Source organism: Schistocerca serialis, chromosome 3 (genome assembly GCF_023864345.2).
Source record: "Schistocerca serialis cubense isolate TAMUIC-IGC-003099 chromosome 3, iqSchSeri2.2, whole genome shotgun sequence".
NCBI classification, from domain to species: Eukaryota; Metazoa; Arthropoda; class Insecta; order Orthoptera; family Acrididae; genus Schistocerca; species Schistocerca serialis.
The window spans coordinates 644864323-644891690 of record NC_064640.1 but is presented as its reverse complement, the minus strand read 5'-3'; the positions used below and the strand labels follow the sequence as shown (position 1 = coordinate 644891690).

Below are 27368 nucleotides of genomic sequence, written 5' to 3'. Positions count from 1 at the left end.
TGGGGTGGCACCGTGCTTACTGGCTGAGGCAAAGTTGTCAAAACCTTGCTTTCTCAGTTCAACCTGTGCCTCTTAAACACAGGTACCCCCACACATTTCAGTGTGACACATGACACATATTTGGTCATTGATATCTCATTTTGTAGCCCTGGCCTTCTCCCACCTATCCACTGGAGAGCGCATGACGACCTGTGTGGTAGTGACCACTTCCACATCTTCCTGTCATTGCCCCGGCGTCAGGCCCATGGACACCTGCCCAGATGGGCCTTAAACAAGGCGGACTGGGATGATTTCACCTCTGCTGTCACCACTGAATCTCCCCCACATGGTGACATCAATGTGTTGGTTGAGCAGGTAACTACAACAATCATTTCTGCGGTGGAAAATGGGAACCCTCATTTTTTATGGTGCCCCCGACGAAAGACAGCCCCTTAGTGGTTGCTGGAAGTCACTGAGGCAATTAAGGAGTGTTAGTGAGCTCTACACCAGCATAACCGATACTATTCCCTGGAGCACCTCATAGCCTTTTAAACAACTCCGTGCCTGCATTCGCCATCTTATCAAAAAACAGAAACAGGACTGTTGGGAGAGATACGTCTTGACCATTGGGTGCCATACATCACCTTCCCAAGTCTGGGCAAAGATCAAACGAGTTTTTGGGTACCAGATCCCAACAGGTGTTCCTGGTGTTAATATCAATGGCATGTTATCTACCAACACAAACACGATTGCTGAGCACTTTGCTGAGCACTATGCTTGTGCCTCTGCATCTGAGAATTACCCCCCAGCCTTTCACACTCTCAAATGGAGGATGGAAGGGAAAGTCCTCTCATTCACTACATGCCACAGTGAACCCTACAATGCCCCATTTACAAAGTGGGAGCTCCTCAGTGCCCTTGCACATTGCCCTGACACAGCTCCCAGGCCAGATCGGATCAACAGTCAGATGGTTAAACATCCCTCGTCTGACTACAAGTGACATCTCCTCGCGCTCTTCAACCAGATCTGATACGATGGCGTCTTTCCATTGTACCAGTGCTCAAACTCGGCAAAAACTCACTTGATGTGGATAGATATCAGCCTCAGCAGTGTTCTTTGTAAGCTGCTGGAACGTATTGTGTGTTGGCAGTTGGGTTGAGTCCTGGAGTCATGTGGCCTACTGGCTCCCTGTCAGGGCGGCTTCCACCAGGGTCGCTCTACCACTGATAATCTCGTGTCCCTTGAGTCTGCCATCTGAACAGCCTTTTCCAGACACCAACACCTTGTTGCCGTCTTTTTTGATTTATGAAAAGTGTATGACACCATTTGGCGACATCATATCCTTCCCACATTATACGAGTGAGGTCTCCGAGGCCCGCTCCCAATTTTTATCCAGAATTTCCTGTCGCTTCGTACTTTCCATGTCCAAGTTGGTGCCTCCCATAGTTCCCCCCATATCCAGGAGAATGGGGTTCCACAGGGCTCTGTATTGAGTGTATCTCTATTTTTAGTGGCCATTAACGGTCTAGCAGCAGCTGTAGAGCTGTCCGTCTCACCCTCTCTGTATGCAGACGACTTCTACATTTCGTACTGCTCCACCAGTACTGATGTTGCTGAGCGGCACCTACAGGGAGCCATCCACAAGGTGCACTCATGGACTCTAGCCCATGGCCTCTAGTTTTCAGCTGCAAAGTCGTGTTATGCACTTCTGTCGGCATCGTACCATTCATCTGGAACCAAAACTTTACCTTACTGATGTAGTGGAGACATATGGATTTTTAGGACTGGTTTCCGACACCTGATTGACTTGGCTTCCTCAACTTTGTCAGCTTAAGCGGAAGTGCTGGCAGCACCTCGGTGCCCTTCGCTGCCTGAGCAACACTAACTGGGGTGCAGATTGCTCTACGCTGCTGCAGCTCTACAGAGCTCTTGTTCAATTCTGCCTTGACTATGGCAGTCTTTTTTATGGTTCGGCGGTGCCATCAGTGTTATGTTTCCTTGACCCAGTGCACAACTGCGGCGTTCAACTAGCGACAGGAGCTTTTAGGACGAGTCCGGTGACCAGTGTCCTGGCGGAGGCTGGAGTCCCTCCATTGCAGGTCAGGCATGCGCAACTGCTCACCAGTTATATTGTATACGTTCGTAGTTCTCCTGTTCATCCAAATTACCGTCACCTTTTCCCACCCACAGCGGTTCATCTCCCGCCTTGGCGGCCCAGGTCAGGGCTTCCAATTGCAGTTCACGTCCAATCCCTTCTATCTGAACTGGAGTCCTTGCCTTTACCACCCATACTCAAGGTCCATTCACGTACACCTCCATGGTGTACACCTAGGCTGCAGCTTCGCCTGGACCTTTCACATGGCCCACCCCATGGCTCTCCTTGTCACTTCCTCTTGATTCTTGACATGTACCGAAGCGATGAAGTGGTTTACACCGACAGATTGATGGCTGATGGTCATGTCGGCTTTGTGTATGTCTATGGAGGACATATTGAACAGCATTCCTTGCGCGATGGCTGCAGTGCTTTCACTGCAGAGCTGGTGGCTATATCTCATGTTTTTGAGCATCTCTGTTCATGCACTGGGGAGTCGTTTGTTCTGTGTACTGACTCCTTGAGCAGTCTACAAGCTATTGACCAGTGCTACCCTTGTCACCCTTTGGTAGCAACCACCCAGGAGCCCATCTATGCCCTGGAGCGGTTCGGTCATTCAGTGGTGTTTGTGTGGACCCCTCGACACATCAGAATCCCTGGCAATGAACTTGCTGACAGGCTGGCCAAACAGGCTGCATGGAAACTATTTGTGGAGATCGGAATTCCAATAACTGACCTGCGTTTGTTTTTATGCCGCCAGGTTTTTTGGCTTTGGGAGACAGAATGGTAGAGTCTCAGTATGCACAACAAACTGAGTGCCATTAATGTGTGGCTGTCCTCCATGCGGTCCTCTCACAGGGACTCTGTAGTTTTCTGCCGGCTCCACAATGGCCACACTTGGGTGACCCAAGGCTACCTCCTGTGCCATGAATACCCGCCTCAGTGTTGATGCGGTGCCTCGTTGACAGCGGCCCATATTCTGGTGCACTGTCGCTCTTTGACTGCCCTGCGTCAAAATTTTTGGTTACCGGACTCGTTGCCGCTAATTTTATTTGACAATGCCTCATCGGCTGATTTAGTTTTACGTTTTATTCATGAGGTTGGATTTCATCATTTGATCTAAGTTTTAGCGCATGTCCTTTGCCCCTGTGTTCTCCATCCTTGTACTTTTAGGGTGGAGGTTTAAATGTGTCGCAGAGTGGCTGGCTTCTCCTTTTTATTCTCATGGTCAGCCAGCCATGGTAATCTGTTTTGTCGTTTTAATCTCTTCTACCTGTTTCTTGCGTTTCTGTGGTTTTTTTCTCCCCTTTTGTCCATTTAAGTGTTTGTTGCCCTTCTGCCGTTCTTGTGGTTTTTCCTTTCTCTCCGTTTTGTGTTGTCAGTCTTGCTTGTTTTATTCTCACCCTTGTGGCATTGTTTTATTCGTAAAAAGGGACCGATGACCTAGCAATTTGGTCCCTTCCCCCCCCCCCCCTCCCCCCCTCTTTTAAACCAACCAACCAGCCCTCCATGGAGTGTCTAAAGAGAAGCCACTGTGCTCTGCAATAATACAGCCAGTTTGTGTTTCGAATACGTTAACAGTTTGTTTGAAGTGCACCCACATGGGGGAGACAGATTGTAGGCCTTTCCATATTTCCTTAATCCATCATACTCTTGTTTAAGCAGTTCAATGTGACTGGAGCTGTCTTTCCTTTCCCTTTCTTTATTCATTGTATAATTTGGTCCTAGACCATTATCAAGTATCTTTACCAAAAATTTCATCAATGGCACACTGCTATAGCAGAAATAAACATGAATTATGGAACACAGTTCTTAATAGAGAAACACATAAGATACAATGAAGTACAGGTTGTGTGTAGTACTGAACACATATATTGGACAACTGTAACAAAGGTTACAGAATAGGCTGAGCACTTGTTTTCAATCACTTAAATAATACTCTTTCTTTGGCAGCTCACCAGAGCATGCCAGGGCCTATAAGGTGTCTATAAGTAGGCCTGTGAGCTGTATGGACACGTGATCTCTGAAATCGCGTGCATCATGAGTGAAGGTACATCACTCCTCCCTTCCAGTGTTGGGAAAACCACATACATGCATGAAAACACTAGGCACAGAAAATACATGGTATAGAAAAAAAGCACTGATACTGCGGAGAGAGGGGGGAAGAAAAAAAAAAAAAAAGAAAAAGAAAAAAAGCACTGGCCTCACAAGTCACTGGCACTGAGATCACGATTCACAGAAAACACCTGCAGTGATGATGTTGATGTACATTTCATCGCCTGTCAATGGCAGCTGCTGCAGCATGTGGCCAGGCACCGGCAAGTGGCAAGAAGGGCCAGAAATTATGACGGGCGGTTTGGCATGCCGTCCACCCACTCATAAGAGGCTGTAGGGCAGGATTGGGGATGGTATCTCCATAGTGATGTCCTTGTTGGGGTCAGCACTCCGTGCTGGAGGCATCAGTGCTGTTGTCATAGACGATGGCCGCACAGACCCAGCAAAAGAAGCGGCGGCAGCGCCGGTGTCAGATACAGTGGGGGCTGCACTGACGATGGCACTCGAGGAGCAGGAGTGGAGGCAGGAACCCCAGACAGAAACCCCCAGTGCAGCACAAACCATATCATCTGTGACACAGCAACAGCCATAGGTGGTGGTGAACCCTCTGGAACGGACCCCACCGTACCCAGGCACAGATGGTTAAAGCTACGGGACAGGACGTCCACCCCTCAGGAGTGCGGACAACACACAGGCACCAGCCCCAACGATGATCAATGACACCGAGATCCCAGTTTGTCCCGCGGCTGAAACCACAAGCCCAGACAGCCACACCTGTCCGGAACCATTGTGGAGCCGGCGACACCAGCAGATCCGACATCGGAAGCAGCATGCAGCATGCAGAGGAGGGTTTGTGGTTGACATTCTTTTAGCAGCTCCACTGGGCTCTAGTCCCATACCAGAGTGAATGGTACAAACTCAGAAAAGCTTCAGAGGACCTGATGGATACATACATCACCTGAGTTTTAAATGTCCGAACTATGGTGTTTAGTCCCATCATTAGATTGAGGATGAAACAGGTGAGCTGTGAGATGGTGAACACAATTAGCCTTACAGAAAGATGCAAATTCTTGAGAAACAAACTGGGAGCTGTTATCAGTAACCATGGTATACAGAAATCCCTCAATTGCAAAAATCTTTGACAGGGCTGAAATAGTGGCCGCTGCGGACATGGAAGGACAAGATGCCACATAAGGAAGCTTGGAATAAGCATCTGCTACGAGCCAATACTGATTTCGGAGGCACCCAGCAAAACTGACATGTAGGTGCTCCTACAAGCACTGCGGTGCCAGCCAGGGAGAAAAGACGCCCGCGGGGCCACCTGTTGCTTATCACAATGAGTGCAAGTGGTGATAAGCTGCGTAATGTCCCCATCTACGCCTGGCCAATACACATGCCAGTGGGCCAAAGCTTTGGTGGGAGAGGCTCCCTCAATGACCTACATGCTGAAGCTGCAGTATGTTATATCATAAGGGGGGGGGGGGGTATCACAACCTGGGGAGCAGTGACCTCCACAGCTAACAAAAGACCCAATCAAACACAGAAAGGTGGTGCTGGAGGGAGAAGTAATTATGCAAGGGATCTGAGGTATGACCTGGAGGCCTTTCCAACCAATCGTGCTGCAGAAAAGAAAGGACCCAAGTGAGTACAGGATCTGCAGCAATGGCTGATGCTGTCATGGCAGTAGTAATGGGATAACCATTGATCGGATTCTGTTCCTCAGTATCTGAATAGAAACAAAGCAGCTCATCCTGATTGAACGCCACGTCCGTCCCGATTGGAAGATGGGATAAGCCATCAGGATTGGTGTGTTGCACTGTCAGCCACTAATGGATCTGGTAATGATATCATGAGAGCAAGAGAGTCCATCACTGCATGCGATGCAATGCCTCATCTGGCACAGAAGCCAGGGGGCTAAAAAGAATAACCAACAGATTGTGACCCGTGGTTAAATGGAACTCGCACCATGCAGAAGACGTGAAATTTTGTAAGGACGAACACAAAGCCTCATTTTCAATCTGAGAATACCGAAGGTAAGTGGGAGTTAAAGTCTTATAAGCATAAGCAGTGGGTTGTTCAGACCCGTCCACAGATTTGTGCACCAATGCCACGCCAAGTCCATACCAAGAGGCCTTTGTAGCCCACATGAGGTGCTGACCTGGCTGAAAAGTTACCAGGCATAGGCAGATGGAAGCTTAGATTTAAGCAAAGTGAACGCTCAGTCACAAGCTGGGGACCAGAGAAAAGGCACATTTTTACGCAAAAGCACATGTAGGGGCTGAGCAACAGTAGATGTGTCTAATTAAAACTTATGGTAGTACTCAACCTTACCTAGAAATGCACCAGGGGGCTGACCCAGGTGGCCTCTGTTACTGGGCCTGTGAACTGTATCGACACGTGATCTCTGAAATCACGCACATCATGAGTGATGGTACATCACCTCGCATGGGTAGCACTAAGTATCTACAGTTGGTCAACTTGTCTCGCATAGCAGTAATTATATTTACAGGCCACTGTGTAGCATTATAATTAAAATGCAGAGACAGCATGATGTAATTGAATATCATCACTTTCACGTAACTTAAGCGATTTAAGCAGCGGATGCCAGGAAAGCTGCCAGGAGGTATGAAATGTAATTAGCATTTGAAGTGGCATCTCATGGCAATGATGAGAGCTGTGAGCTACTACGCTGCTCAGTCACCCGACTCCAGCACCATTTTGGCATGAGCTACGTTTTCTATGTGACCTTTTCCAGAATTTCCCTTCAATCCCTTTAAACATTAACTTTACACCAAACTCGGTTGTTATTAGTTTAATATCTGATATGACCTGATGTATCAGTAGTTGAGGTGGCCAATAAAGACAGCCAGATGTAGAAAGATAACAGATTAGCAAGTTTATTTGCAATATTATGTACACTTAATAATTGAGATATATATAACTTTGAAATGCTGTAGGTCCTTCAGTGATGCTGAGCTGAATCCCATGAGAATATTGTTCTTGATAGAAACAAGCAGCCTTGAAAGCTGATACAATCCAGTAAGTCACTGACACATGGAAATACTAGTGTCATGCTGTGTCAGTGCAATGCCTTCACTGCAGTCTTCCATACCATGATTGATAAGTTTGTAGGGGATGAAGCTCTGAGTGCAGCTTCCTCAAAAGACACATGCTGACCAATAACAGTCACAGGTAGTGATGCCCCATGAATTTAGAGTCGTCTGGTGGCTATTTATAGACAGCAGGTGACGAAAGCACAAGCTTGCTTAGTAATATGCTGGTGAGTGATTTAAATGTACCATTCCCATGTAGCCATGAGCAGTGTGCTGGGTTTGGTCGACAAATATGCAGTCGATACTGAAATCCCCCATCCCCCATAATTGTGCACTGTCATGATGTAGTGTGTGTGCAGGTGGTGAGGAGGTGGAGGTATGTGCCATGGTTCTGCTAATGGTGTCAGCTGTGGCAGATGACACCGGCTGCTCACATCTTGCCATTAGTCTTGTGAACCACCAGGAACATCTACAAAAGACCGGAGGTAGGGCATCAATCCAGCAGTACAGTTAAGTGCAGCATTGGCTCTGCTTAGGACACCAAAGGCTATATGGCTGATGCAGGCTGGAAGTCCGTGAGTGCCATTGCTGCGAATTGCCACGGGTGCAGTGGCAATGGTTTTGGAATTGGCAGTAGCTGCATGGATGGTCAGGGGTTGACTTCCATGGCAGAGTTGTCAGAAAATCGGTGTGACTCAGTGTCAAGCACCAGCAAAAGCTGCTTGGGGACAGCAGGCTGAGTTTCAAGCAGTGTGTCTGTAAAACAAAAATCTATGGCAGGATCACTATAATCACAGAAACAAATTTGGTTTTGGTGCTTTCAATTGGTTCCCCTGTCTACCATGAATGATGTAATAGATACAGCCAGACATCTGAATGACAGTGCCGGATTCCCAGTTGTGCGGCTCGTTATACACACAGAGGAAAAATTTGTCCTTTGTGCGGAACTTCATTGGCAAGGGTGAATTATGTAGCAAACTGTGGTAATAATGACCATGTATGAGTTCTGCTGGTGAAGCTTCATGAACAGGCTTAGTGAAATAGGTGGTCAGAAACAACAAAAAAGTATTTTTCCTCTAGTGTGAAATATGAAGTCTATACATCTGAACCTTGAAAGTGCAAACAAAATGTTCGACTTCACCGTTCGACTGAGGAGAGAATGGTGCCATTCGAATATTTTGGATTCCATTGTTGTGGCAAAATTGTTGAAATTCTGATGAATAGAATTGTGGAGCATTCTACGAAACAATTGTGCGTGGCAAACCTTCTAAGCAAAATACAGTAGCGAGTGCTTTGATAGTGATAGAACTAGTAGTAAAATGCTATGGACTGACAAAAGGATATTTGCTGTATGTTGTTGTTGTTGTTGTTGTTGTTGTTGTTGTGGCCTCAGTCCTGAGACTGGTTTGATGCAGCTCTCCATGCTACTCTATCCTGTGCAAGCCTCTTCATCTCCCAGTACCTACTGCAGCCTTCATCCTTCTGAACCTGCTTAGTGTATTCATCTCTTGGTCTCCCTCTATGATTTTTACCCTCCACACTGCCCTCCAGTACTAAATTGGTGATCCCTTGATGCCTCAGAACATGTCCTACCAACCAATCCCTTCTTCTAGTCAAGTTGTGCCACAAACTCCTCCCCAATTCTATTCAATACCTCCTCATTAGTTATGTGATCTACTCATCTAATCTTCAACATTCTTCTGTAGCACCACATTTTGAAAGCTTCTATTCTCTTCTTGTCTAAACTATTTATCATCCATGTTTCACTTCCACACATGGCTACACTCCATACAAATACTTTCAGAAACGACTTCCTGACACTTAATTCAATACTCGATGTTAACAAATTTCTCTTCTTCAGAAACGCTTTCCTTGCCATTGCCAGTCTGCATTTTATATCCTCTCTACTTCGACCATCATCAGTTATTTTGCTCCCCAAGCAGCAAAACTCCTTTACTACTTTAAGTTTCTCATTTCCTAATCTAATTCCCACAGCATCACCCGTATGCATCGATGATAATGTGTCATCTTGTATTCTAGAAAGGACCAGCAAAGTCGATATGAATACACTGCAAGGGACCCTCAGGTCAAGGTCAATTTAAAAATTCTTGGCACGGTGTTGCCTGGCTATCTGTGCATACGTGGCAGTGGGCGGTTGCATCTTCTGTCTGTTTATCAAGTCTGAGCCATGAGCAATGCCGGCACACTAGCTGCCTTTTTCTGATTCCCCAATGCCCTCTATGTAATGGTTTGAACGCATGTTGCAAAAGATTTGGGAATCAGAACTTACGTTTGTTCAGTAGAAGAATACAATAAAATCATTCCATTCTGAAGAGAAATGCTGTCGCATCGTGCATGGTATTTGCAAACTACTACATCTGAAATTGATTTTGGATTATGAAGCCAAGCCATCTGCATGTAGTACTTGAGTAATCATAGTGTCTGATCATGTTCAGTAGCCTGTACAATCTACTGAGAATTAATAGGAAAAACTTGCAATGCTTGCAAAAACAAAATGGCCAGTCTGAAGAAAAGAAACTTCCAATTTATCAAAATCCAGATCATTTCCCATGGTTAAGTGAGACAGAGTGACTGCATTTGCATACTGTGCTTTAGTGCGTTAAAGAATTTGATATTGATAAACGGACAGAAGTAGTGACCAATATTGTAGTTTCTGTGCTGTAAGACCAGGTACATCTTTTGCCAAATAAAAGAGAGCTGCCTGTGCCTTATGACCAGCCACAAGAAAAAGTTTTTACCATATGGATATTGATGAAATTTAGTGACACCATAAATTGCAGCTTATACTTCCTTTTCCTGCTGACTGTAGTTGACTTGGGCCTTGTTCTGTGTGTTAGATGTGAATGTTGCATGGGATTCTCTGTTGTCAGCCTTGTGATATAAAGTTGCCTCTATTCCATGTGGTGATGCATCAACTGCAAACATTACTCCTTTTTACAGGTCGAAATTCATATGACATGGACAACTAAGAATGGACATTTCGATGTGAGAAAAGATGTTCACATTCTCCAGTCCAGTTAAAAGGAACATTTTTATGCCAGAGAGGATGCAAAGGAGTGACTATTTTCACTGTGTTTGGAATGAATTCGGTGTAGTGTATCATTTCACAAGAACAGCTTGTAGTTCTCATAGATTTTTAGGAGAAGGTACTCTCCATATGATCTTTAAATGCTTAGTTGAGGGATGTTCACCGTAGGCATCAATGACATATCCCACATATTCTCTTTCGGCATTGAAATTGATCAGTTCTGTAAATTACACTTGAGTCTTGGGTCACTTAAAACTTGAAAAAGAGACTTCAAATGTTTGAGATGCTGTTCCGGTGTTTGTCCAGATACAATGATGTCATGTAAATAATTTGAACAGGACAGAACTTTCAGTGTCACTTGTTCCAGAAAACATTGAAATGATAATGGAGCAGAGGCACTTCTGATTTGAATGCACTAGTATTGAGGTATTGATGTACATATTATCTACCATAAATCGGAAGTTGAAGATAAGCATCAGTTAAACAAATTTTTGCAAAGAATCTTCCATTTTTGTAAGGCAATCCATAAGCTTGCCACTACATAGAACCGGGAAGGAATCATTCACTGTTTGAGTGATAACTGCAGCTTCATAGTCAGTGCGTAGTCTAATCTTCCCATTCACTTTTCTTTGTGATCACAATAGGAGGTCTTGCAGATTTGCAGAAACGGGTTTCAAAACTCTGATTTGTTCTAATCTGTTAAGTTCAGATGTATCTTCATCATGAATGGCATAGGGTACCAGATTAGTGGGCTAAAACAGGTTTTGCATTGTCCATGAGCGTAGTATGCATGTGAAAATTCTTTGCGTCTCCCACTGTAACGTTGAACAAATGTCTACATCTACAGAGATACTTCACAAGCCACTGTAAGGCACTTGGCAAAGAGTACCCAATACCAATATTAGTCATTTCCTTTCCTGTTCCACTCTCAGATAGAGTGAGGGAAAAACAACTGTCTATATGCCTCCATATGCGCCCTAATTTTTCGTATCTTATCTTCGTGGTTCTTACACACAATATATGTTGGCAGCAGTAGAATCGTTCAGCAGTTAGCTTCAGATTCTCAAAATTTTCTGATAGTGTTCCTCAAAAAGAATGTCGCCTTCCCTCCAAAGGTTTCCCATTGAGTTCCTGAAGCGTCTCCAGAACATTCAAGTGTTGTTTGAACCTACTGGTCTTCCTGTAATCTGACCTGGTGCAGATCCCAAAAACTCAAGCAGTATTCAAGAATAGGTCACACCATCTCCTATCCATCCTAGGAAGGCTAACTGAAGAGTAAACTGTAAAAGCAGACTGAATCCTAGATATGCAACTTTTGATCCTGCTGGTGCATCACCAATGAATGCTGATGCATTAATGAGCTATCTAACTGGCTCTTCAGAAGAAGTGAAAACTGTGCTACAGACTGAATGAATTTTCACTCACAAAAATTCAAGATTAAACCTCTTAAAAAAACGAACAAAATTTAAGAAATATATTACAAGGACAACACAGAAAAAGATAATCACTTACCTTGCCACTCTGCAGATGTATATCAGCCAAGAGCTGGGTCGTGATAATTTACATATTTTTCACACAACTGCTGAAAACTGGCACTGGAAAGTTGCATGTCAGTAGTATGCATAAGTGAAAAACATCCATGCCAAAAATATTAGTAATAGAATGTGATTGAACTACAGAGGATGGAACTGATGTAGTCGTACTTCTATATTTTGCTTGCAAAGTACATTTTCCAATAACAGGGATATTTTTACCATTGTAGGCCATGAGGTGCAGGCATGATTTTGTACTTGAGGGTTTCTCAACTGCAGATAAGTATTTTCATTAAACAGTGTGACTGAAGCAGCAATATCTAACTGAAATGATACAGCTTGATTTCAAACGTGCAGAGAGGTGAACAGTTTGCAGTTTTTGTCCATTGAATGTGACTATTTGTTCTGATTTATAGAAGACTGACTTTGTCTGAATTGTGATTGATGAAGAATTTAGCTGTACATCTATTATAGGAGAGATGGTTAGACTGAGGCAATTTTTGCGATGTGCATTTCACTGTGCGAGTCCGTCGCTTTCACCCATGGTTCTAGTGTGGATTGCCAGGAGTAGTGGATACAGTATCAGAATGAGAGATTATATTTAGTTCTGTTTTATCAAACTGAGATTTGTGTGGAACAGTGGTCTGATGGTTTAGAGTCTTAGTCCATATCCTGTTATCAGCAAGGTTTTGGATAATGGCACTGCAAAGCATTCGTCTCGAAATGAGGCTCCACAAGAGCAGCTACATTTGCCATTCCTAGCCATGCCCTTCAGTTCAGTGATCTATTCCTTGTAGAATTGATTATTATAATAACATGTACAAAAAAATTTGAAATAAGCAGGAGCTACATGAATATTAACTTTGAAGAAGTCAACCAGTTCACCAACAGTGTCTTCATATGATAGGGTTTGGGACTCTTAACTGATGGAACAACTTCCTACACAATCTGAAAATATACACCTCTACATACAAAAAGAAAAAGCATTGTGATTCACCTGATATGTTGTATGCTGCTCAACCTGCTTACTCAATTCATTCTTCTTGGTTTGCATCAAAAGAATGGAAGGGAGGAGATGACACATGGCCACTGGAATTCTGTGCTTCACTCATTGTTATTTGCTGGTTTTGTTGTGCATCCATCATCTTACCAATAATAATGAGCAGTAAGGTGATTTTTTAGCTCTGAAACTGAATAAGTGCAGTGAGTGATTACTCTCTAGAAGTTGCCATTGTGTACACAAATTACAGACACTGTAAAATATATTCCACACAAAATTATTAGCAAATTGGTATGAATTTTTCACAACTGCCACACTACAGCACCAGATTCATCATCAATGGATGTCCAATGTGTCAGTAGTTGAAGTGGCGAATAAAGATATTTGGACATCTACAAAAAGTAACATTAATAAGTTTATTTACAGTATGTACACTTAAAAATTGATATATACTTAACATTGAAGTGCTTTAGGTCCTTCTGTGGTGCTGAGCTACAATGAGAGTGATGTTCTTGTACGCTTGAAAGCTGATACAATCAGATAAGTCACTGATACATATAAATGCTTAGTAGTGTGATGCAGCATCAATGTAATTTTCTCACTACAGTCTTCTGTACTAAGGTTGATAAGCTTGTAGATCCACTGAGTGTGCCGGCCGAAGTGGCCGTGCGGTTAAAGGCGCTGCAGTCTGGCACCGCAAGACCGCTACGGTCGCAGGTTCGAATCCTGCCTCGGGCATGGATGTTTGTGATGTCCTTAGGTTAGTTAGGTTTAACTAGTTCTAAGTTCTAGGGGACTAATGACCTCAGCAGTTGAGTCCCATAGTGCTCAGAGCCATCCACTGAGTGTGGAACGATTCTGTAAGTGTGACCACTTAAAAAAATGCACCAGCCAATCAGAGTTGCAAACAGTCAGGTAATGCAAATTTAGGGTCCTCTGGGGGCACATATATGTGATGCCCCCCATAGGAGACAGTCAGCAACGGAAGTGCGAGCTTGCCTAGCTGTATGCAGGAAGGAGATTTAAATGTGCTGGCTTCCACCTAGTGCTGAGCAGTGCCCAGCATGCTGGGTGCAGTTGATGCAGACACCATTGATACCACACATCCTACATCACAGGTCATTTAGGAATACAGTGGTAGCTCAAACCAGCCTCCCAGTAGCAGTAGCTCATGCTGGCCTAACACTGCAGGCAGGTGGCCTTAGGCCTATTTCCTGTGTCCACACTATGGATGGATAATTCCTGTGAATGGATAATTCCAAGAAGTTCAGCCATTCCCTGCTAGATGGCAATGGCATCATTTTTACAAAAATTCATCACAGCTCAGCCAGTTTGTATAAAATATTTATGAATTGCATACACAAACCTTCCTTGTGAATCATTCTATCTGTTACCGAAAATCATATCAGAATAACTAAGATTAAATCAAACATACAGGCAGAAAACACAGTAGTGGACTTCATACATGTATAGAATAGACAGAAGAATATAAGATAGTTACCATCGTCATTGTGCCTGTGAATGCGGGTGTCATAGTTCACATAAAATTAAAATCACTATGACTGTTAGTACAGATGTATCTCAGAGTTTTTTAAAATTAGATATATTTCACATAACATCACACTCAACATACACCTTATGGTTGCACAGTGTTTAATGTAGCATGATTCACACTGTGTTTACTAATTAATTTTTCACTGTTGTTAGTGTGCTATAAGCAGAGCTGAACTCCTGCGTATTCTGCCACCACACTTCAGAATATGCTTCACAGGCCAGGAACTCACCTACGTGAGTTCAGCTCGAGCAGGTGAAGTGAACGCACTGCTGTCATTGTGTGCTCCACTGTCTAGTCTGAAGGAGAGCTGAGAAGGCGTGCTTGTGATGTTGGCAGTTGTGAATGAAGCACAATTGTTGTTGTTGTTGTAGTCATTTTTACAGTGGGAGCAAAATTTCTCATCCTTTCATGCCACAGCATGGGCAAAGGAATGTGAGTCAGACTTTAGCTGCCTGAGTTAAGGGGCCATCAGCAGTGTTTCTGAGTGAATTTGTTAATCGCTCCAAGAAGAATGACAAATGGACCAGGAAACGTTGCAAAACTGAGCCAAGCTTTGACCAACTGTCTGAGAAAACTGACTATGTTCTTAACATGCTGGTTGCATAGACTCAACAGGCACACAAAGCAGCAGCTGCCTGCCACCCGCCATGGTGACACAAGAACCGTGCTACACAGAACTACACAAAGGTGAGATCTAATGCAAATGTGGGCCACCGGCCTTCCCTACAGCAGCCTAGGCGCTGCAGCACAGATTCGGACTGACCTCAGTATGAGGAACAGATGGCACTGACATCTGTTGAGCTGCATGATACCCACTACTAACATAACTCATCCTTGCATGATCTATCACAGATAGAAAGCAAGTCCACTACTGCCCCGTACTACATCTCCAGACTGTCACAGATATTATTTTCCTGTGGCATGTGCCATGGCGCTTTTTTCCCTCTACCATAAACTCACTGTTTCTTCATATGTTTCTATCGACAACTGTCTTTAATTGACCCGTATCAGTGAGTAACCTTACCCAGACTTGTGGACAACATCACAGTCCTGCATCCTGTGATAACTTCGGTTTTAGTAACTATGCAGTGCAGAAGCAACATGGAACATTTTGTGATGGTCACCATGCTAGCGTAGGCATGGAGGGGCTCTAGTCTTTTTTAAAAGGAGAAAAATGTCACCTGTGTGTCTCTGTTTGCTATTGCCACCATCCCGTAACCCCCACCCCTCACCTTTCGTCATTTCCTTTCCTCTTTTCAAATTGTTTTTATTTCTTAGGCAACATTGTGGTGCAAAAGAGATGACTCCACCTTTGTTTCATTCCAGGATTTCATGCTTTTGTTGTCTAATATTTACATGCTTTTCACTTGCCGAATGACATGTTTCTAAATGTGCATTTCACAATTGTCTGTTTTAAGTATCTTAGGAAATCCACTTTTGTTTTTCAGAATGAAGATTTTGACCACCAGCAGAGACTATATACAATCATAGGATCATGCTATTATCACAAGGTATGCAGTTCTAAAATATTTTTAATAAGGCTGATGAAATTTTGTGACACTTTAACTAGAATTTTTCAGCACAGTGAGTGAAATTGGTCATTTAAAGTAGTACTGTGTAATTCAGTAGTGTTACATGTTACAGAACATACTAAATTCAGTGAAAGTTGACAGCTTGTCCCAGTTAATAAGTATATTACATACAGCAGTTAAAAGGATGGGCTATGTGTGGATAGAATTAGGCCTGGCCATACAATGTCAGGCTCTGTCTGAATTTGCCTTTAATACCCTAGTTGCTTGTGGAAACACCATGGTTTCCAGTTCTTTAGCTGTAGTTCTCTATACCTTTAGAACATTCCCAGAAAGAAAGCTGTCAAATGGGTGCTCATAAAGGCAGACTGGGTTCTCAATACAGTTAACGAGCTGTGGTTTAACACAAAGCCAGGATTGAGGATTGGGGGGGGGGGGGGCTAATTAACAACACAATCCACTAACTGTTCGTGCATGCCAAAGTCTTTAGGATAACAGAGACGACAGTCTGATCTGTGACGGAGTGGTGATTGTAATTAGAGACTGAGAACTTTGCAGCTTTACAGGTTATGAAGGAAAAATACTTCTGTATCATAAAAAAGAGGAGGAAGATATCTGAGCAAGAATTTCTAAATTTGTATTATTAATAGCTCCACTCATTGTGCTTCAATTGCTGGTTCCATGCTCATTATCAAATTAGGTCTATAAGCATGCATTTTAATTATGGTGTTGGTTTCAGATATCTCAGAACAAGTAACTGTCAAAATTTATATAAAGTTATTTAAAAGATATTAGGGCAGAATTCTAATGTGAGTGGACTGTTATTAATATAATTTCTTCCGATGAATAAAGAAATGAGGTAGAAAAGGATATGAAAATGTCACCCATGCACCATCATACATATTCATGTATAAATCTATACCCAACCAAACTTTCGCTGTGAAAACTTCATACATTTAAAGGTAAATATATGGTGGATGTTTACACACAATTTTTTTAAAAATGTGTCTTTTGAGCCCAAATAACTTCGAGTATTGTCTTAAACCAAATAAGTGAAAGGAAAAGTACATGGGAGACAAACGAAGGCAACTAGATTTTCTAGTACTGAAAAAAGCCTATCTCTGGAAAAATGATTTCCTCAATGCTCTTGTGAACAAAAATTATGAAGTAAACTTTATTTGCTGAGGGAGTGAAAATGATTTAGCAGTGGTTAGAAACAGTGTGACTTAACATAAAGAGTAGTCGCATAAGAACTATACAAATTATGAAAATGCAGAGTGATGTACAAGGTGGCAGTTATTGAGCTATATGAAATAAAATTGTCATAACTTCTGAACAGTTTGCATTAGGATGTACAAACAACATGGTTGGCCACGGGGCATGATGGGAATTAGTATGCACATGCATGGTTTGGTTTGGCAACGAGGCTCACTTTTATTTGGATGGGTTTGTCAATAAGCAAAACTGGCACATTTGGAGGACTGAGAATCCTCATTTCATGATCAAGAAGTCTCTTCACCCTCAACGGGTGACTGTGTGGTGAGAAAAGTCTGGTCATGGAATAATCTGTGTGATATTCCGTGATGGCACAGTGACTAAAGAATGGTATGTGTAGATTTTGGAAGATGATTTCATCTCCATTGTCCAAAGTGACCCTGATTCCAACAAGATGTGGTTCATGCAAGATGGAGCTTGACCCCATTGAAGCAGGAAAGCATTTGATATCTTGGATGAGCACTCTGGGGACCACAATCTGGCTCTGGGGTACCCAGAGTCCACTGGCGTGGCCCTTGATTGGCCACCATATTCTCCAGATCTGAAGACATGTGGCTCCATTTTGTAGGGCTGTATTAAAGACAAAGTGTACAGCAATAACACCAAAACCATTGCTGAACTGAAAACGGCCATTCAGGAGGTCATCGACAGAAACGATATTCTGAGACTTCAGTGGATCATGCAGAATTTTGCTATTCATCTGTGCCACATCATCACCAGTGATGACAGGCATGTCAAACATGTTATAACCTAAATCCAAATATCTATAGTGATGTTTACATGTTGGATAAAGTGTGTGCATGCCGTAGTTTGTAACCAATTTATGTTTTTTTTTTTTCTTTTTTTTCCCCGAATATAGTTCAATAATTCTCACCCTTTATGTGCGAACATTGCTGAATAAATTCATGTATAATTTAATATCAGACTGAATGCTTTCACAGCATCTGTGCGTGTCAGAGTACTCAAATGACACTTTTGTACAGTTGCTCTTATTGTGTCTTTCTTAGGGGTATAACCCCATTTATTTATTTACTTTTGTGCTGGTTAACATGTAAGAGCTTATGTATAAATAGTCAAATACAATAAAATATTCAGTAGACACACATTTTTCCCTTAGCTTCATACTCTCACCCAAATGTTTCTTACTTAAAAAGTTCAGTTATCATACCTGTGCAAACTTGACAACCAATCTTACCTGCATTTTGCAGCAGCTTCTGGCTGGCACAAATAAAGTGCAAATTCTGACCACACAGAAATCTACAGATGGCAGAATGCATTGTTGATTTCCAATTATATATTCATACTTCATTGGTTTTAATCTCGATATACACAAATTTGAAGCTGCTTGGTCACATCTGTCTGTATGCACAGACTAGTCTGAGAACTGCTGTAGGGATTTTGACCCAATTTTTACTTGTAAGTACACTGATTCACGAGGAAAGTTTTTATATACAGTTAATGAATATTTCATACAAATAGTCAGAATTATGATGAATTATAGTGAAATTGTAAAAATGATGCCATTGCCACCTACCAAGCAGCCGCCATAACTCGAGAGAGAGCAGCAGTTTCTTGAAAACACAGCAAGCAAGATGTAATTCGTATATGGTGTGCTGATATAGTGTTAGAGCATTTGGCTGGAATACCAAAGGTTGTGGGATCGGTTCCTGGCTATGTCATTTTGTTTTTGACTGCACATTTTAACCTCGCATTCACCTCTCAATGATGTGGAGATATGCATTTAGAAATATGATGACAGTTTCAGACTTTCTGTGTCTGCTTCACTCAGATTAGTACCACAATTTAAAATTGTAATTCACTGCAAATTCTTTGAACAATGGGCAGTGAGTTACTCAAGTTTGTAGTATTGTAAAAGATATGACCAGTAACAAAAAGATAACCACCTCATCATTATGTTATGATGTGAGGCTTACAATTTGAAATAGTCAAATATTTTTAACCAATAGTTTCCTTGCAATTGTTTGAGAATAAGTGCATAATGAAAAAGCATGTGAATCCAACGTATGTGACATTTTATTTTTTATGCTACAAGTTAAATGTCTTCTGAAAGACTACTTCTACAACTTCAGCAACTTTGCTTCGTTTACATACGCTACATTATTTCAGCTTCCTGCCTTCCTCAAACCAAACCCTTCCTCAAACCAAATGCTGATTCTTTGTATGGCACGGTCAAGAAATCTGCCATAAAGAACCCACGACAAAGAATTGCAGCAGTGAACCTCAGTAACAAACCTCAGCAATGCATCACAATGCATGCTAAGCTTCACAAAATGAGTGCTGTAATATGAGCTAAATGTGTGCATCTTGTATGTTTTTTCTTATTTTTTCTTTTATTTGTGCCAGCTCAGCCGGCCACTGATACGTAATAAATCACTCACATACATACACCCATGATTCGCATACAATATTTACATTGGTTGTAAACATATTACTTACATCACAGTGTGCTCCCATCATTGCCATGAGATGTCACTCCAAACGCCAGATCAATATGGAACACACAATATTGTAGCCTCCAAACAACTTTCCTGCCATGCAGTGCTTACACCACATAAGTTATGTGAAAGTGATGATATTCAGTTACTTAACGTTGTTTTCTGAAATTTATTACACCATATGCGAAGTACAAGTCGTCTGGCCGTAGCTCCTTAATACTACCCAGTTGAGGCCATGCTGGGTTGCTAGTACTTTTTATTTGAATCTCATATTGAGTTACTCAAGTAAAATAAAATGACATTATAATTTTAATATTGACTGTGGTGAGTCATGTCTGTTGTAAAGGTAAATAAATGTGTGTGTTCATTGTGTTGCAGTAGCATTGCAGTGCTAGTAATGTTGATATTACTTTCATATAAATCATACCTCCTAAATTTGAACTAAGAAAGAAACAAATAAGTCAACTAAAATCTTCCCTGCCTGCCCAAAAATTCATTGTCACTAGGCCTTTGATAAAAATCTACAAATGTCACACATGTGTCTTTCAAAATCTCTCGCATTCCCACAAAGAAGAAAAGGATGGTGCATTGCTAAAAGACAAAAAACTGAGTGGCAACAACTGCTTATTTAATGGATTTCCAAAAAATGTCAGCAATAAAAGATTTACAGCTGTCAAATCCCACTGTCACAATGAGAATATAATTACATATTGTATGGCATGCAAACTGGATTATAAAATAATTTGTTATGTGACTGGTTCTATCTGCAATTTCATGAGTCCAGAGATACATCAAACAAAGCACAGTTGGCAGTGAAGCTGAGAATGTTATTGAGTAATTTCAGTGTAAAAGAAGAGCTTCTGAGAATATTACTGATTTCAGGAGAAACATTAAGTGAGGAAATCTATGAGAAATGTAGAAGAAATGCAAAATTGATAAATGTGCCACTACACAAATAGTCACAAATAACTACTGATGGAAATCCAGGAATGACTGATAATATTGATGGATTTACTGCCGTCTGCAAAAAAAGATAATAATTTCCAAACCTTATGTTCTATCACTGTATTATCCACCAGCAATTTTGTGTAGTAGGAATCTGTACTCTTTGGGTGTGTCATGAAGTTGTTACAAAGTTAGTAGCTTGATTGAAGCAGGTCTTTTGCAACATATTGAAGTATGTTAGTTCACTAAAGGCAAAGGTCTTGCAAGATTTGTAACTCTGGTTGAAGAAATATAAAAATATCTTTGAATAATAAATCAGACTTCTGTGGAATTAATGGACTTTCACTAGCTGATGAATTTTCCTTTTATCATAAACATAACGAAAAACCTAAATCATTTAAACTTGTAGACACAATGGAAAGATAAATATAGCTGTAATGTCAGGATCTGTAATTGTGCATATCACATCTGCAGATGAAGTAATTTGTGCAATTCCCAAATATGAAAAAGTTATAGATGAAACTGCTATTGACGTATCATCATTTATTATCAGTCTTCAATTACTCAAAGAAAAATTTTAAAAGCGATTTCAATGATTTAATGCCACTGAATCAACAGATTCTTTTATCAAGTCTGTTGGTTGCCAAGTAATTGTAATACATTGCAGAGTTTGCTGTAGTAAAAACAGAAGAAGTGGAGCTAGAAATTTTGGATCTTCAGAATGATGATGTCCTAAAATCCAGTGCACCAGATGAGAACTTCAGCAATATAGTTAAAACAAACAAAAAAAATCATGCAACATAAAATTATTTTTGTTTTCATATACTTGTTTGATCATCGTTTTCATTAACGGATACCATAAAATCAAAGTGCAAGTTGAATGTACAGATGATTGATGATTGATTATGAGTGAGAACATCTTTGTACTCTCCTAACAATGAAGCAATGAGCAGTGAAATGCAGTGCAAAAATAACTTTGAATTTGAAATTTAAGTTTCATGTAAATAATTCTTATACCATATTAACATTTGTATGTTTTATGAAATAATTATTCTTTCACATAGAAATGTGAAGGAGAATTTTCAAGTGTTAAAATTATAGTTTTGGAAATATTTTGTATGTGTTGTGTCTATTTTTAACTGAGTAACTACACATTTACCTTGGTTAAATAAATTGTGTCCCTGACCATTCAATATTCAAGAATGTTCTCTTGGATCCAAAAAAAAAGATATTTACTCACACTTTGAGACTCTGAATTCATATAAGAAATATATAGAATACAATCTGGAAAGAATAGAATGTGATACGGAGAATTCTGAAAGGCTGTAAATAATTTAGTAATGAAGGCAACAGCTCAGCAATAGTAGCATCGTTAGTCATTGACAGGTATGCAAAAAGGAATGAAAATTTGCTAGCTTTTGAACAAATCCTTTTTTTAAGCTAGTGGACACACACACACACACACACACACACACACACACACACACACACACACACACACAGCTTTTTTGTATCCATATCGCTGACTCAATGCTTCTAGTGTTGGAAAGTCATTCTTAAAATATATGAATATTTAGAATAATTTTCCTAGCTGTTCGTAGGCAGGCTTGAGCAGTGATAAGAAATAGAATGTCACACTTATATAGTTACCTCAACTGTCTCTTCAGGTTGTACACCGACCAAGAAATTGTTTATTGTGCAACAAAACAAAAACTGTATACACACTCCAGAAAAAGAAAAACTTCTAATAAAACTGTTACTGAGACTTTGTATTTGTCCAGGAGGAAGATGCAGGCAGAAGGTCAAATACATTTTTTGGGCTACATATTTACAATTGAAATGTTGGCCTCCATATCCACATGTATGAGTCCAAATAATTACTGCTTAAGCAGGTTTGACTGAATTTTCCATTGGAACTGATACAGGGACCATATCTGTCTCATTCTAAAGTATGCTGGCTGTATGGTATATTATTTTCTGCGATACCATGAAAAGGAAAATTCCATAAGTGTTGTCAGCAGAGTATGAGGAAACTCAGATTACCTCTTTATTATACCCATTATCCTGGCAGATACTTTTCATGATGTACCCAGACATATTGATGTTAGTGCAGAAGGCAGCCATTTTCATGAAGTGTACAGATGGGAAATAAAATTGCTGTCTGAAAAATTTCTGTACAAACTGCTTCAAACAGGAAAGACCCAAATATTCCTGTAGATGAACATCCAAACTAGGTATTGATCTACACTGCATTATCAGATTCTTGCACTCTTGGGCATTTTCTATTCACAACCCAATGTACAATCTTGTTTCTGTCAACATTGCATTAAAATTAGTGTGTTTCATCCAGCCTTACCACATTCCACGCAAATTATGGCTAATTTTGAACGTGTTGTAAAACCATGTTCCAGACCATTTTCTGCAGTCTGTGTTGCCGCAATTTATTTCTTATAATGATCAAAGATGTAATGTGCAGCTTTGTTAAGAATGTGTCGCATGTTAGTTCCGTTTACATTTGTCTTGTGTGCAAATAGATGGTTGAATATGTAAATCAGTCCTTCAGCACAGCTATAGCCAAGGAGATGAGATATGTTGCTTAACCGGGAGTTTTAATTTATCATATACTACTGGTATGATACAGTCTGCAGCCAGCACAGTCATTTTGACTTCGACCCTCATTTGTGTTTCCTCACCAATTCCATTGCCCTGGTTGTGTCTTAGCACTGTCAGCACTGGTACCCAAGTTTCACTGAGTGGATGAACACATTGATTAGTTCTTTTTGCAGTAATTATTTTGGTCTAATGGGGCTTCTTCATTAAGAAACAGCTGTCTTATAGGTTATGGTGCTCTGTATATGCAGCATTTCTTGAATTTTTAAAGTCTTTGCTACATTTATACATTTTTAAGCAAATGAAACACAGTCTTATGCAACATTTGAGCAGGCATGTGACTCAGTTGACTTCATAGCAAACAGAACTGATTATGTCATCCTCAGTGGGGAGACATCAGAAGTGGCTATATCAGAAGCAAATGGAACAGAACATAATTGCAAATGATATAGTATTGGTAGTTTTTCTTTTTTAGATTCTTCACACACAGATAGCTGTATTAAGGATGTAGTGATGTTGTTTGTTGTTGTTGTGGTCTTCAGCCCTGAGACTGATTTGATGCAACTCTCCATGCTACTCTATCCTGTGCAAGCTTCTTCATCTCCCAATACCTGCTGCAACCTATATCATTCTGAATCTACTTTGTGTATTCATCTCTTGGTCTCCTTCTACGATTTTTACCCTCCACGCTGCCCTCCAATACTAAATTGGTGATCCCTTGATGCCTCAGAACATGTCCTACCAACCGATCCCTTCTTCTAGTCAAGTTGTGCCACAAACTCCTCCCCAATTCTATTCAATACCTCCTCATTAGTTATGTGATCTACTCATCTAATCTTCAGCATTCTTCTGTAGTACCACATTTCAAAAGCTTCTATTCTCTTCTTATCCAAACTATTTACCGTCCACGTTTCACTTCCATACATGGCTACACTCCATACAAATACTTTCAGAAACGACTTCCTGACACTTAATTCAATACTCGATGTTAACAAATTTCTCTTCTTCAGAAACGCTTTTCATGCCTTTGCCAGTCTACATTTTATATCCTCTCTACTTCGACCATGATCAGTTATTTTGCTCCCCAAATAGGAAAACTCCTTTCCTACTTTAAGTGTCTCATTTCTCTCCTCAGAATCACCCGATTTAATTCGACTACATTCCATTATCCTTGTTTTGCTTTTGTTGATGTTCATCTTATATCCTCCTTTCATGACACTATCCATTCCGTTCAACTGCTCTTCCAAGTCCTTTGCTGTCTCTGACAGAATTACAATGTCATCGGTGAACGTCAAAGTTTTTATTTCTTCTCCATGGATTTTAATACCTACTCCAAATTTTTCTTTTGTTTCCTTTGCTGCTTACTCAATATACAGATTGAATAACATCGGGGATAGGCTACAACCCTGTCTCACTCCCTTCCCAACCACTGCTTCACTTTCATGTCCCTCGACTCTTATAACTGCCATCTGGTTTCTGTACAAATTGTAAATGTAGTGATAGCATCAGTAAAACATGGGGAAGTGGTCAGTACTTGGCACAACAACTGAGCTGATGCTCAATCTAAGCAAATGTAATGTACAGAAATAAACAAGTGAATAGATTCTCTGTTGTCTAGCTACATTATTGGTGATTAGTCTATAGAGTCAGTTACAACACTCAGATACAGGCCAGTTCAAAATCAATACAATGATTGCAAACGGCAACAATTATTTAATGCATAGTGACAAGCCAACAAGAATTACAAAATATGTAAAAGAAAGTCCAATTTTCGTTTCACATACTTCATAGGAGGTGTATGTAACTCATGTTACTCACATGAATGACATGTAAATAGTAATTCATTTCACACCATACATTCTGAAGCACATATGGCATCATCAACATTAGCAAATAAAAAATGCACATTTTGAGTTCCAAAATTGTTTTTGGCACAGGACGTACTTACCCAAGGTCTTTTAGATAACTCCATAAAAATATATCCACGGGTGTCAGGGGAGAGAGAGAGAGAGAGAGAGAGACACAGAGAGAGAGAGAGAGAGAGAGAGAGAGAGAGAGAGATTGCTCAAGCATGCCCAGCTAAGTGTTACGTGTTTGTTGAAACAATTAGCTAATTAGCTCAACTAAGCAACATAGGCCAGACAATTTTTATGCTGATGATGCTCACAAAACATTAACTTTTGGTGAGTCATGCCAATGCTTTATTGCATGTGAAGGCTCATCTGTACTTGAATTTTTGTACCAGGTTGCCTCATCATTAAAAATAAGATGTGTAGCAAATATTTCTTCCTCCATGGCTTCCAGCATTGCCATAACATAATCCGTACATATGTTTCAGTTCGTGTAAAATTTTAATTAAATGCGGTTTCATTTTCAGCTTAATTTTTAAAACATACCAAACTGTTGGTGGTGGCATTTGTAACTGCCTACTGGTTTGGTATGGCAATTTTTGCTGACTATATAGCTGACAGCTACTTTTTCCTTTGCAAAACATTGTTTTTCAAACTGCTGATGCCATCTATGAATGTTATTGACGTTTAGAGTTCATTGATAATGAAATCTTGTCTGCACTGAGGTGACAGAATGACAGTTGTTAAATTCTAACATACAGAATACCTTCTGTACAACATCTGCCAATTTCACACACGTCATGGAACTTTTCACTTATACATCACTGCACATGCACTGGCATCTGATTCCTTGTGCTTGTGCATTGGTCAAAATTTTGAACTTCATTTTATATTTTCTGCAATTCTTATCCATTTATTGCAATGCATTAAATAGTTACAGCCATTTGTAGTTGCAATATTCATTTTGAATTTCCCTGTATTTAGAGTAGTTTAAAGTAGAAGAACCATATACACGTAGTTGCATTTTGTTCATTACAATGTGTGTTGCTCCTCTGTAAAAATTAATGGAAGCCTGGAAAAACACTTCATTGTGCATTGGATGTTAAAATTCTAAGGGTTGATGCCATCTATTTCCTGTATTCCATTTTTGTATTATGACACATATGCAGATTTATGTAAAAGATAGCCGGCCGGAGTGGCCGAGCGGTTCTAGGTGCTACAGTCTGGAACCGCGCAACCGCTACGGTCGCAGGTTTGAATCCTGCCTCGGGCATGGATGTGTGTGACATCCTTAGGTTAGTTAGGTGTAAGTAGTTCTAAGTCTAGGGGACTGATGACCTCAGAAGTTAAGTCCCATAGTGCTCAGTGCCATTTTTGTAAAAGATATTTTCAGTTTCAACAACATCAAAAAAGATAGTCCTAAATACTGCTTCATTATTTTCACAGAAATGTTCCAACAGTTTTATTTTGTTATAAGTGTGCTACTTTGTGAAACAAGCATTTTTTAGGCTTGGATGCTGTATTAATGGCTTTCTGTTTTCAGGGACACTTACTTACGTGGCACATAGAACAGTGTATACTGGTCCACATTCACACATTTTTACGACAGCATTGCTTGCTGGAACTCAACCATAGAGAAGCAGTGCTTTCACTTCTGGTGTGGAGGGAAGTCTTCTTACCAATAACAGCACCTCCTGGAGCTCGTCATTTCCTTTTATGTGCAGGACAGGTATAGCTTAGAGATAATGTTTTAATGGAATTTGGCATTTTAGCCAGATAACCAGCTCACTGGTCATATTTTGTAAGCATATGATGTATTTAGTGCACACACAGCACTTTAGCTCAGAATGTAACATGTTGTATGTACATTGTGATGTACACACAAAACAGTGGCCAGACATAGCGGTCATGGGTGCATGAAGTGTGCTTGCTTCTGTGAATATGTGAAGGCCTTGGCCAAAAGCTCAGTATGTTGCAGTCTTTTCATTGTGCCTGTCCGCAACTCAGCATGTCATATCTATGGTGAGCAGCAATCTATCCTTTTCATAATTACTCATACACAATCATGTTGTTGTTGTGATCTTCAGTTCAAAGATTGCTTTGATGCAGCTCTCCATGTTAGTCTATCCTGTACAAGCCCATTCATCTCTACATAAATGCTGCAGCCTACATCCATCTGAACCTGATTACTATGGTCATGTACTGGTCTCCCCCTTTGCAGTCTGCCCCCCCCCCCCCCAAATAGTTCCCTCCATTCCATTCCCAGACTGATGATTCCTTGATGCCTCAGGATGCATCCTATCATCCAATCCCTTTTTTCCCCAGTTTGATTCAGTACCGCCTCAAAGGTATCTGATATACCTGTCCAATCCTCAGGATTCTCCTGTA

General features: G+C 40.8%; 1 protein-coding gene across 3 annotated transcripts in view; it reads left to right on the top strand.

Annotated features, from left to right (window-relative positions):
- Positions 1 to 27368, top strand: part of LOC126470531 (protein inturned) — a 258007-nt gene that overhangs the window by 140849 nt on the left and 89790 nt on the right. For all 3 annotated transcript variants that reach the window (XM_050098452.1, XM_050098451.1, XM_050098450.1), the window contains exons 12-13: positions 15764 to 15826; positions 26524 to 26709. In XM_050098452.1, coding sequence (XP_049954409.1) covers positions 15764 to 15826; positions 26524 to 26709 — 249 coding nt within the window. The remainder of the gene's footprint in view (positions 1 to 15763; positions 15827 to 26523; positions 26710 to 27368) is intronic.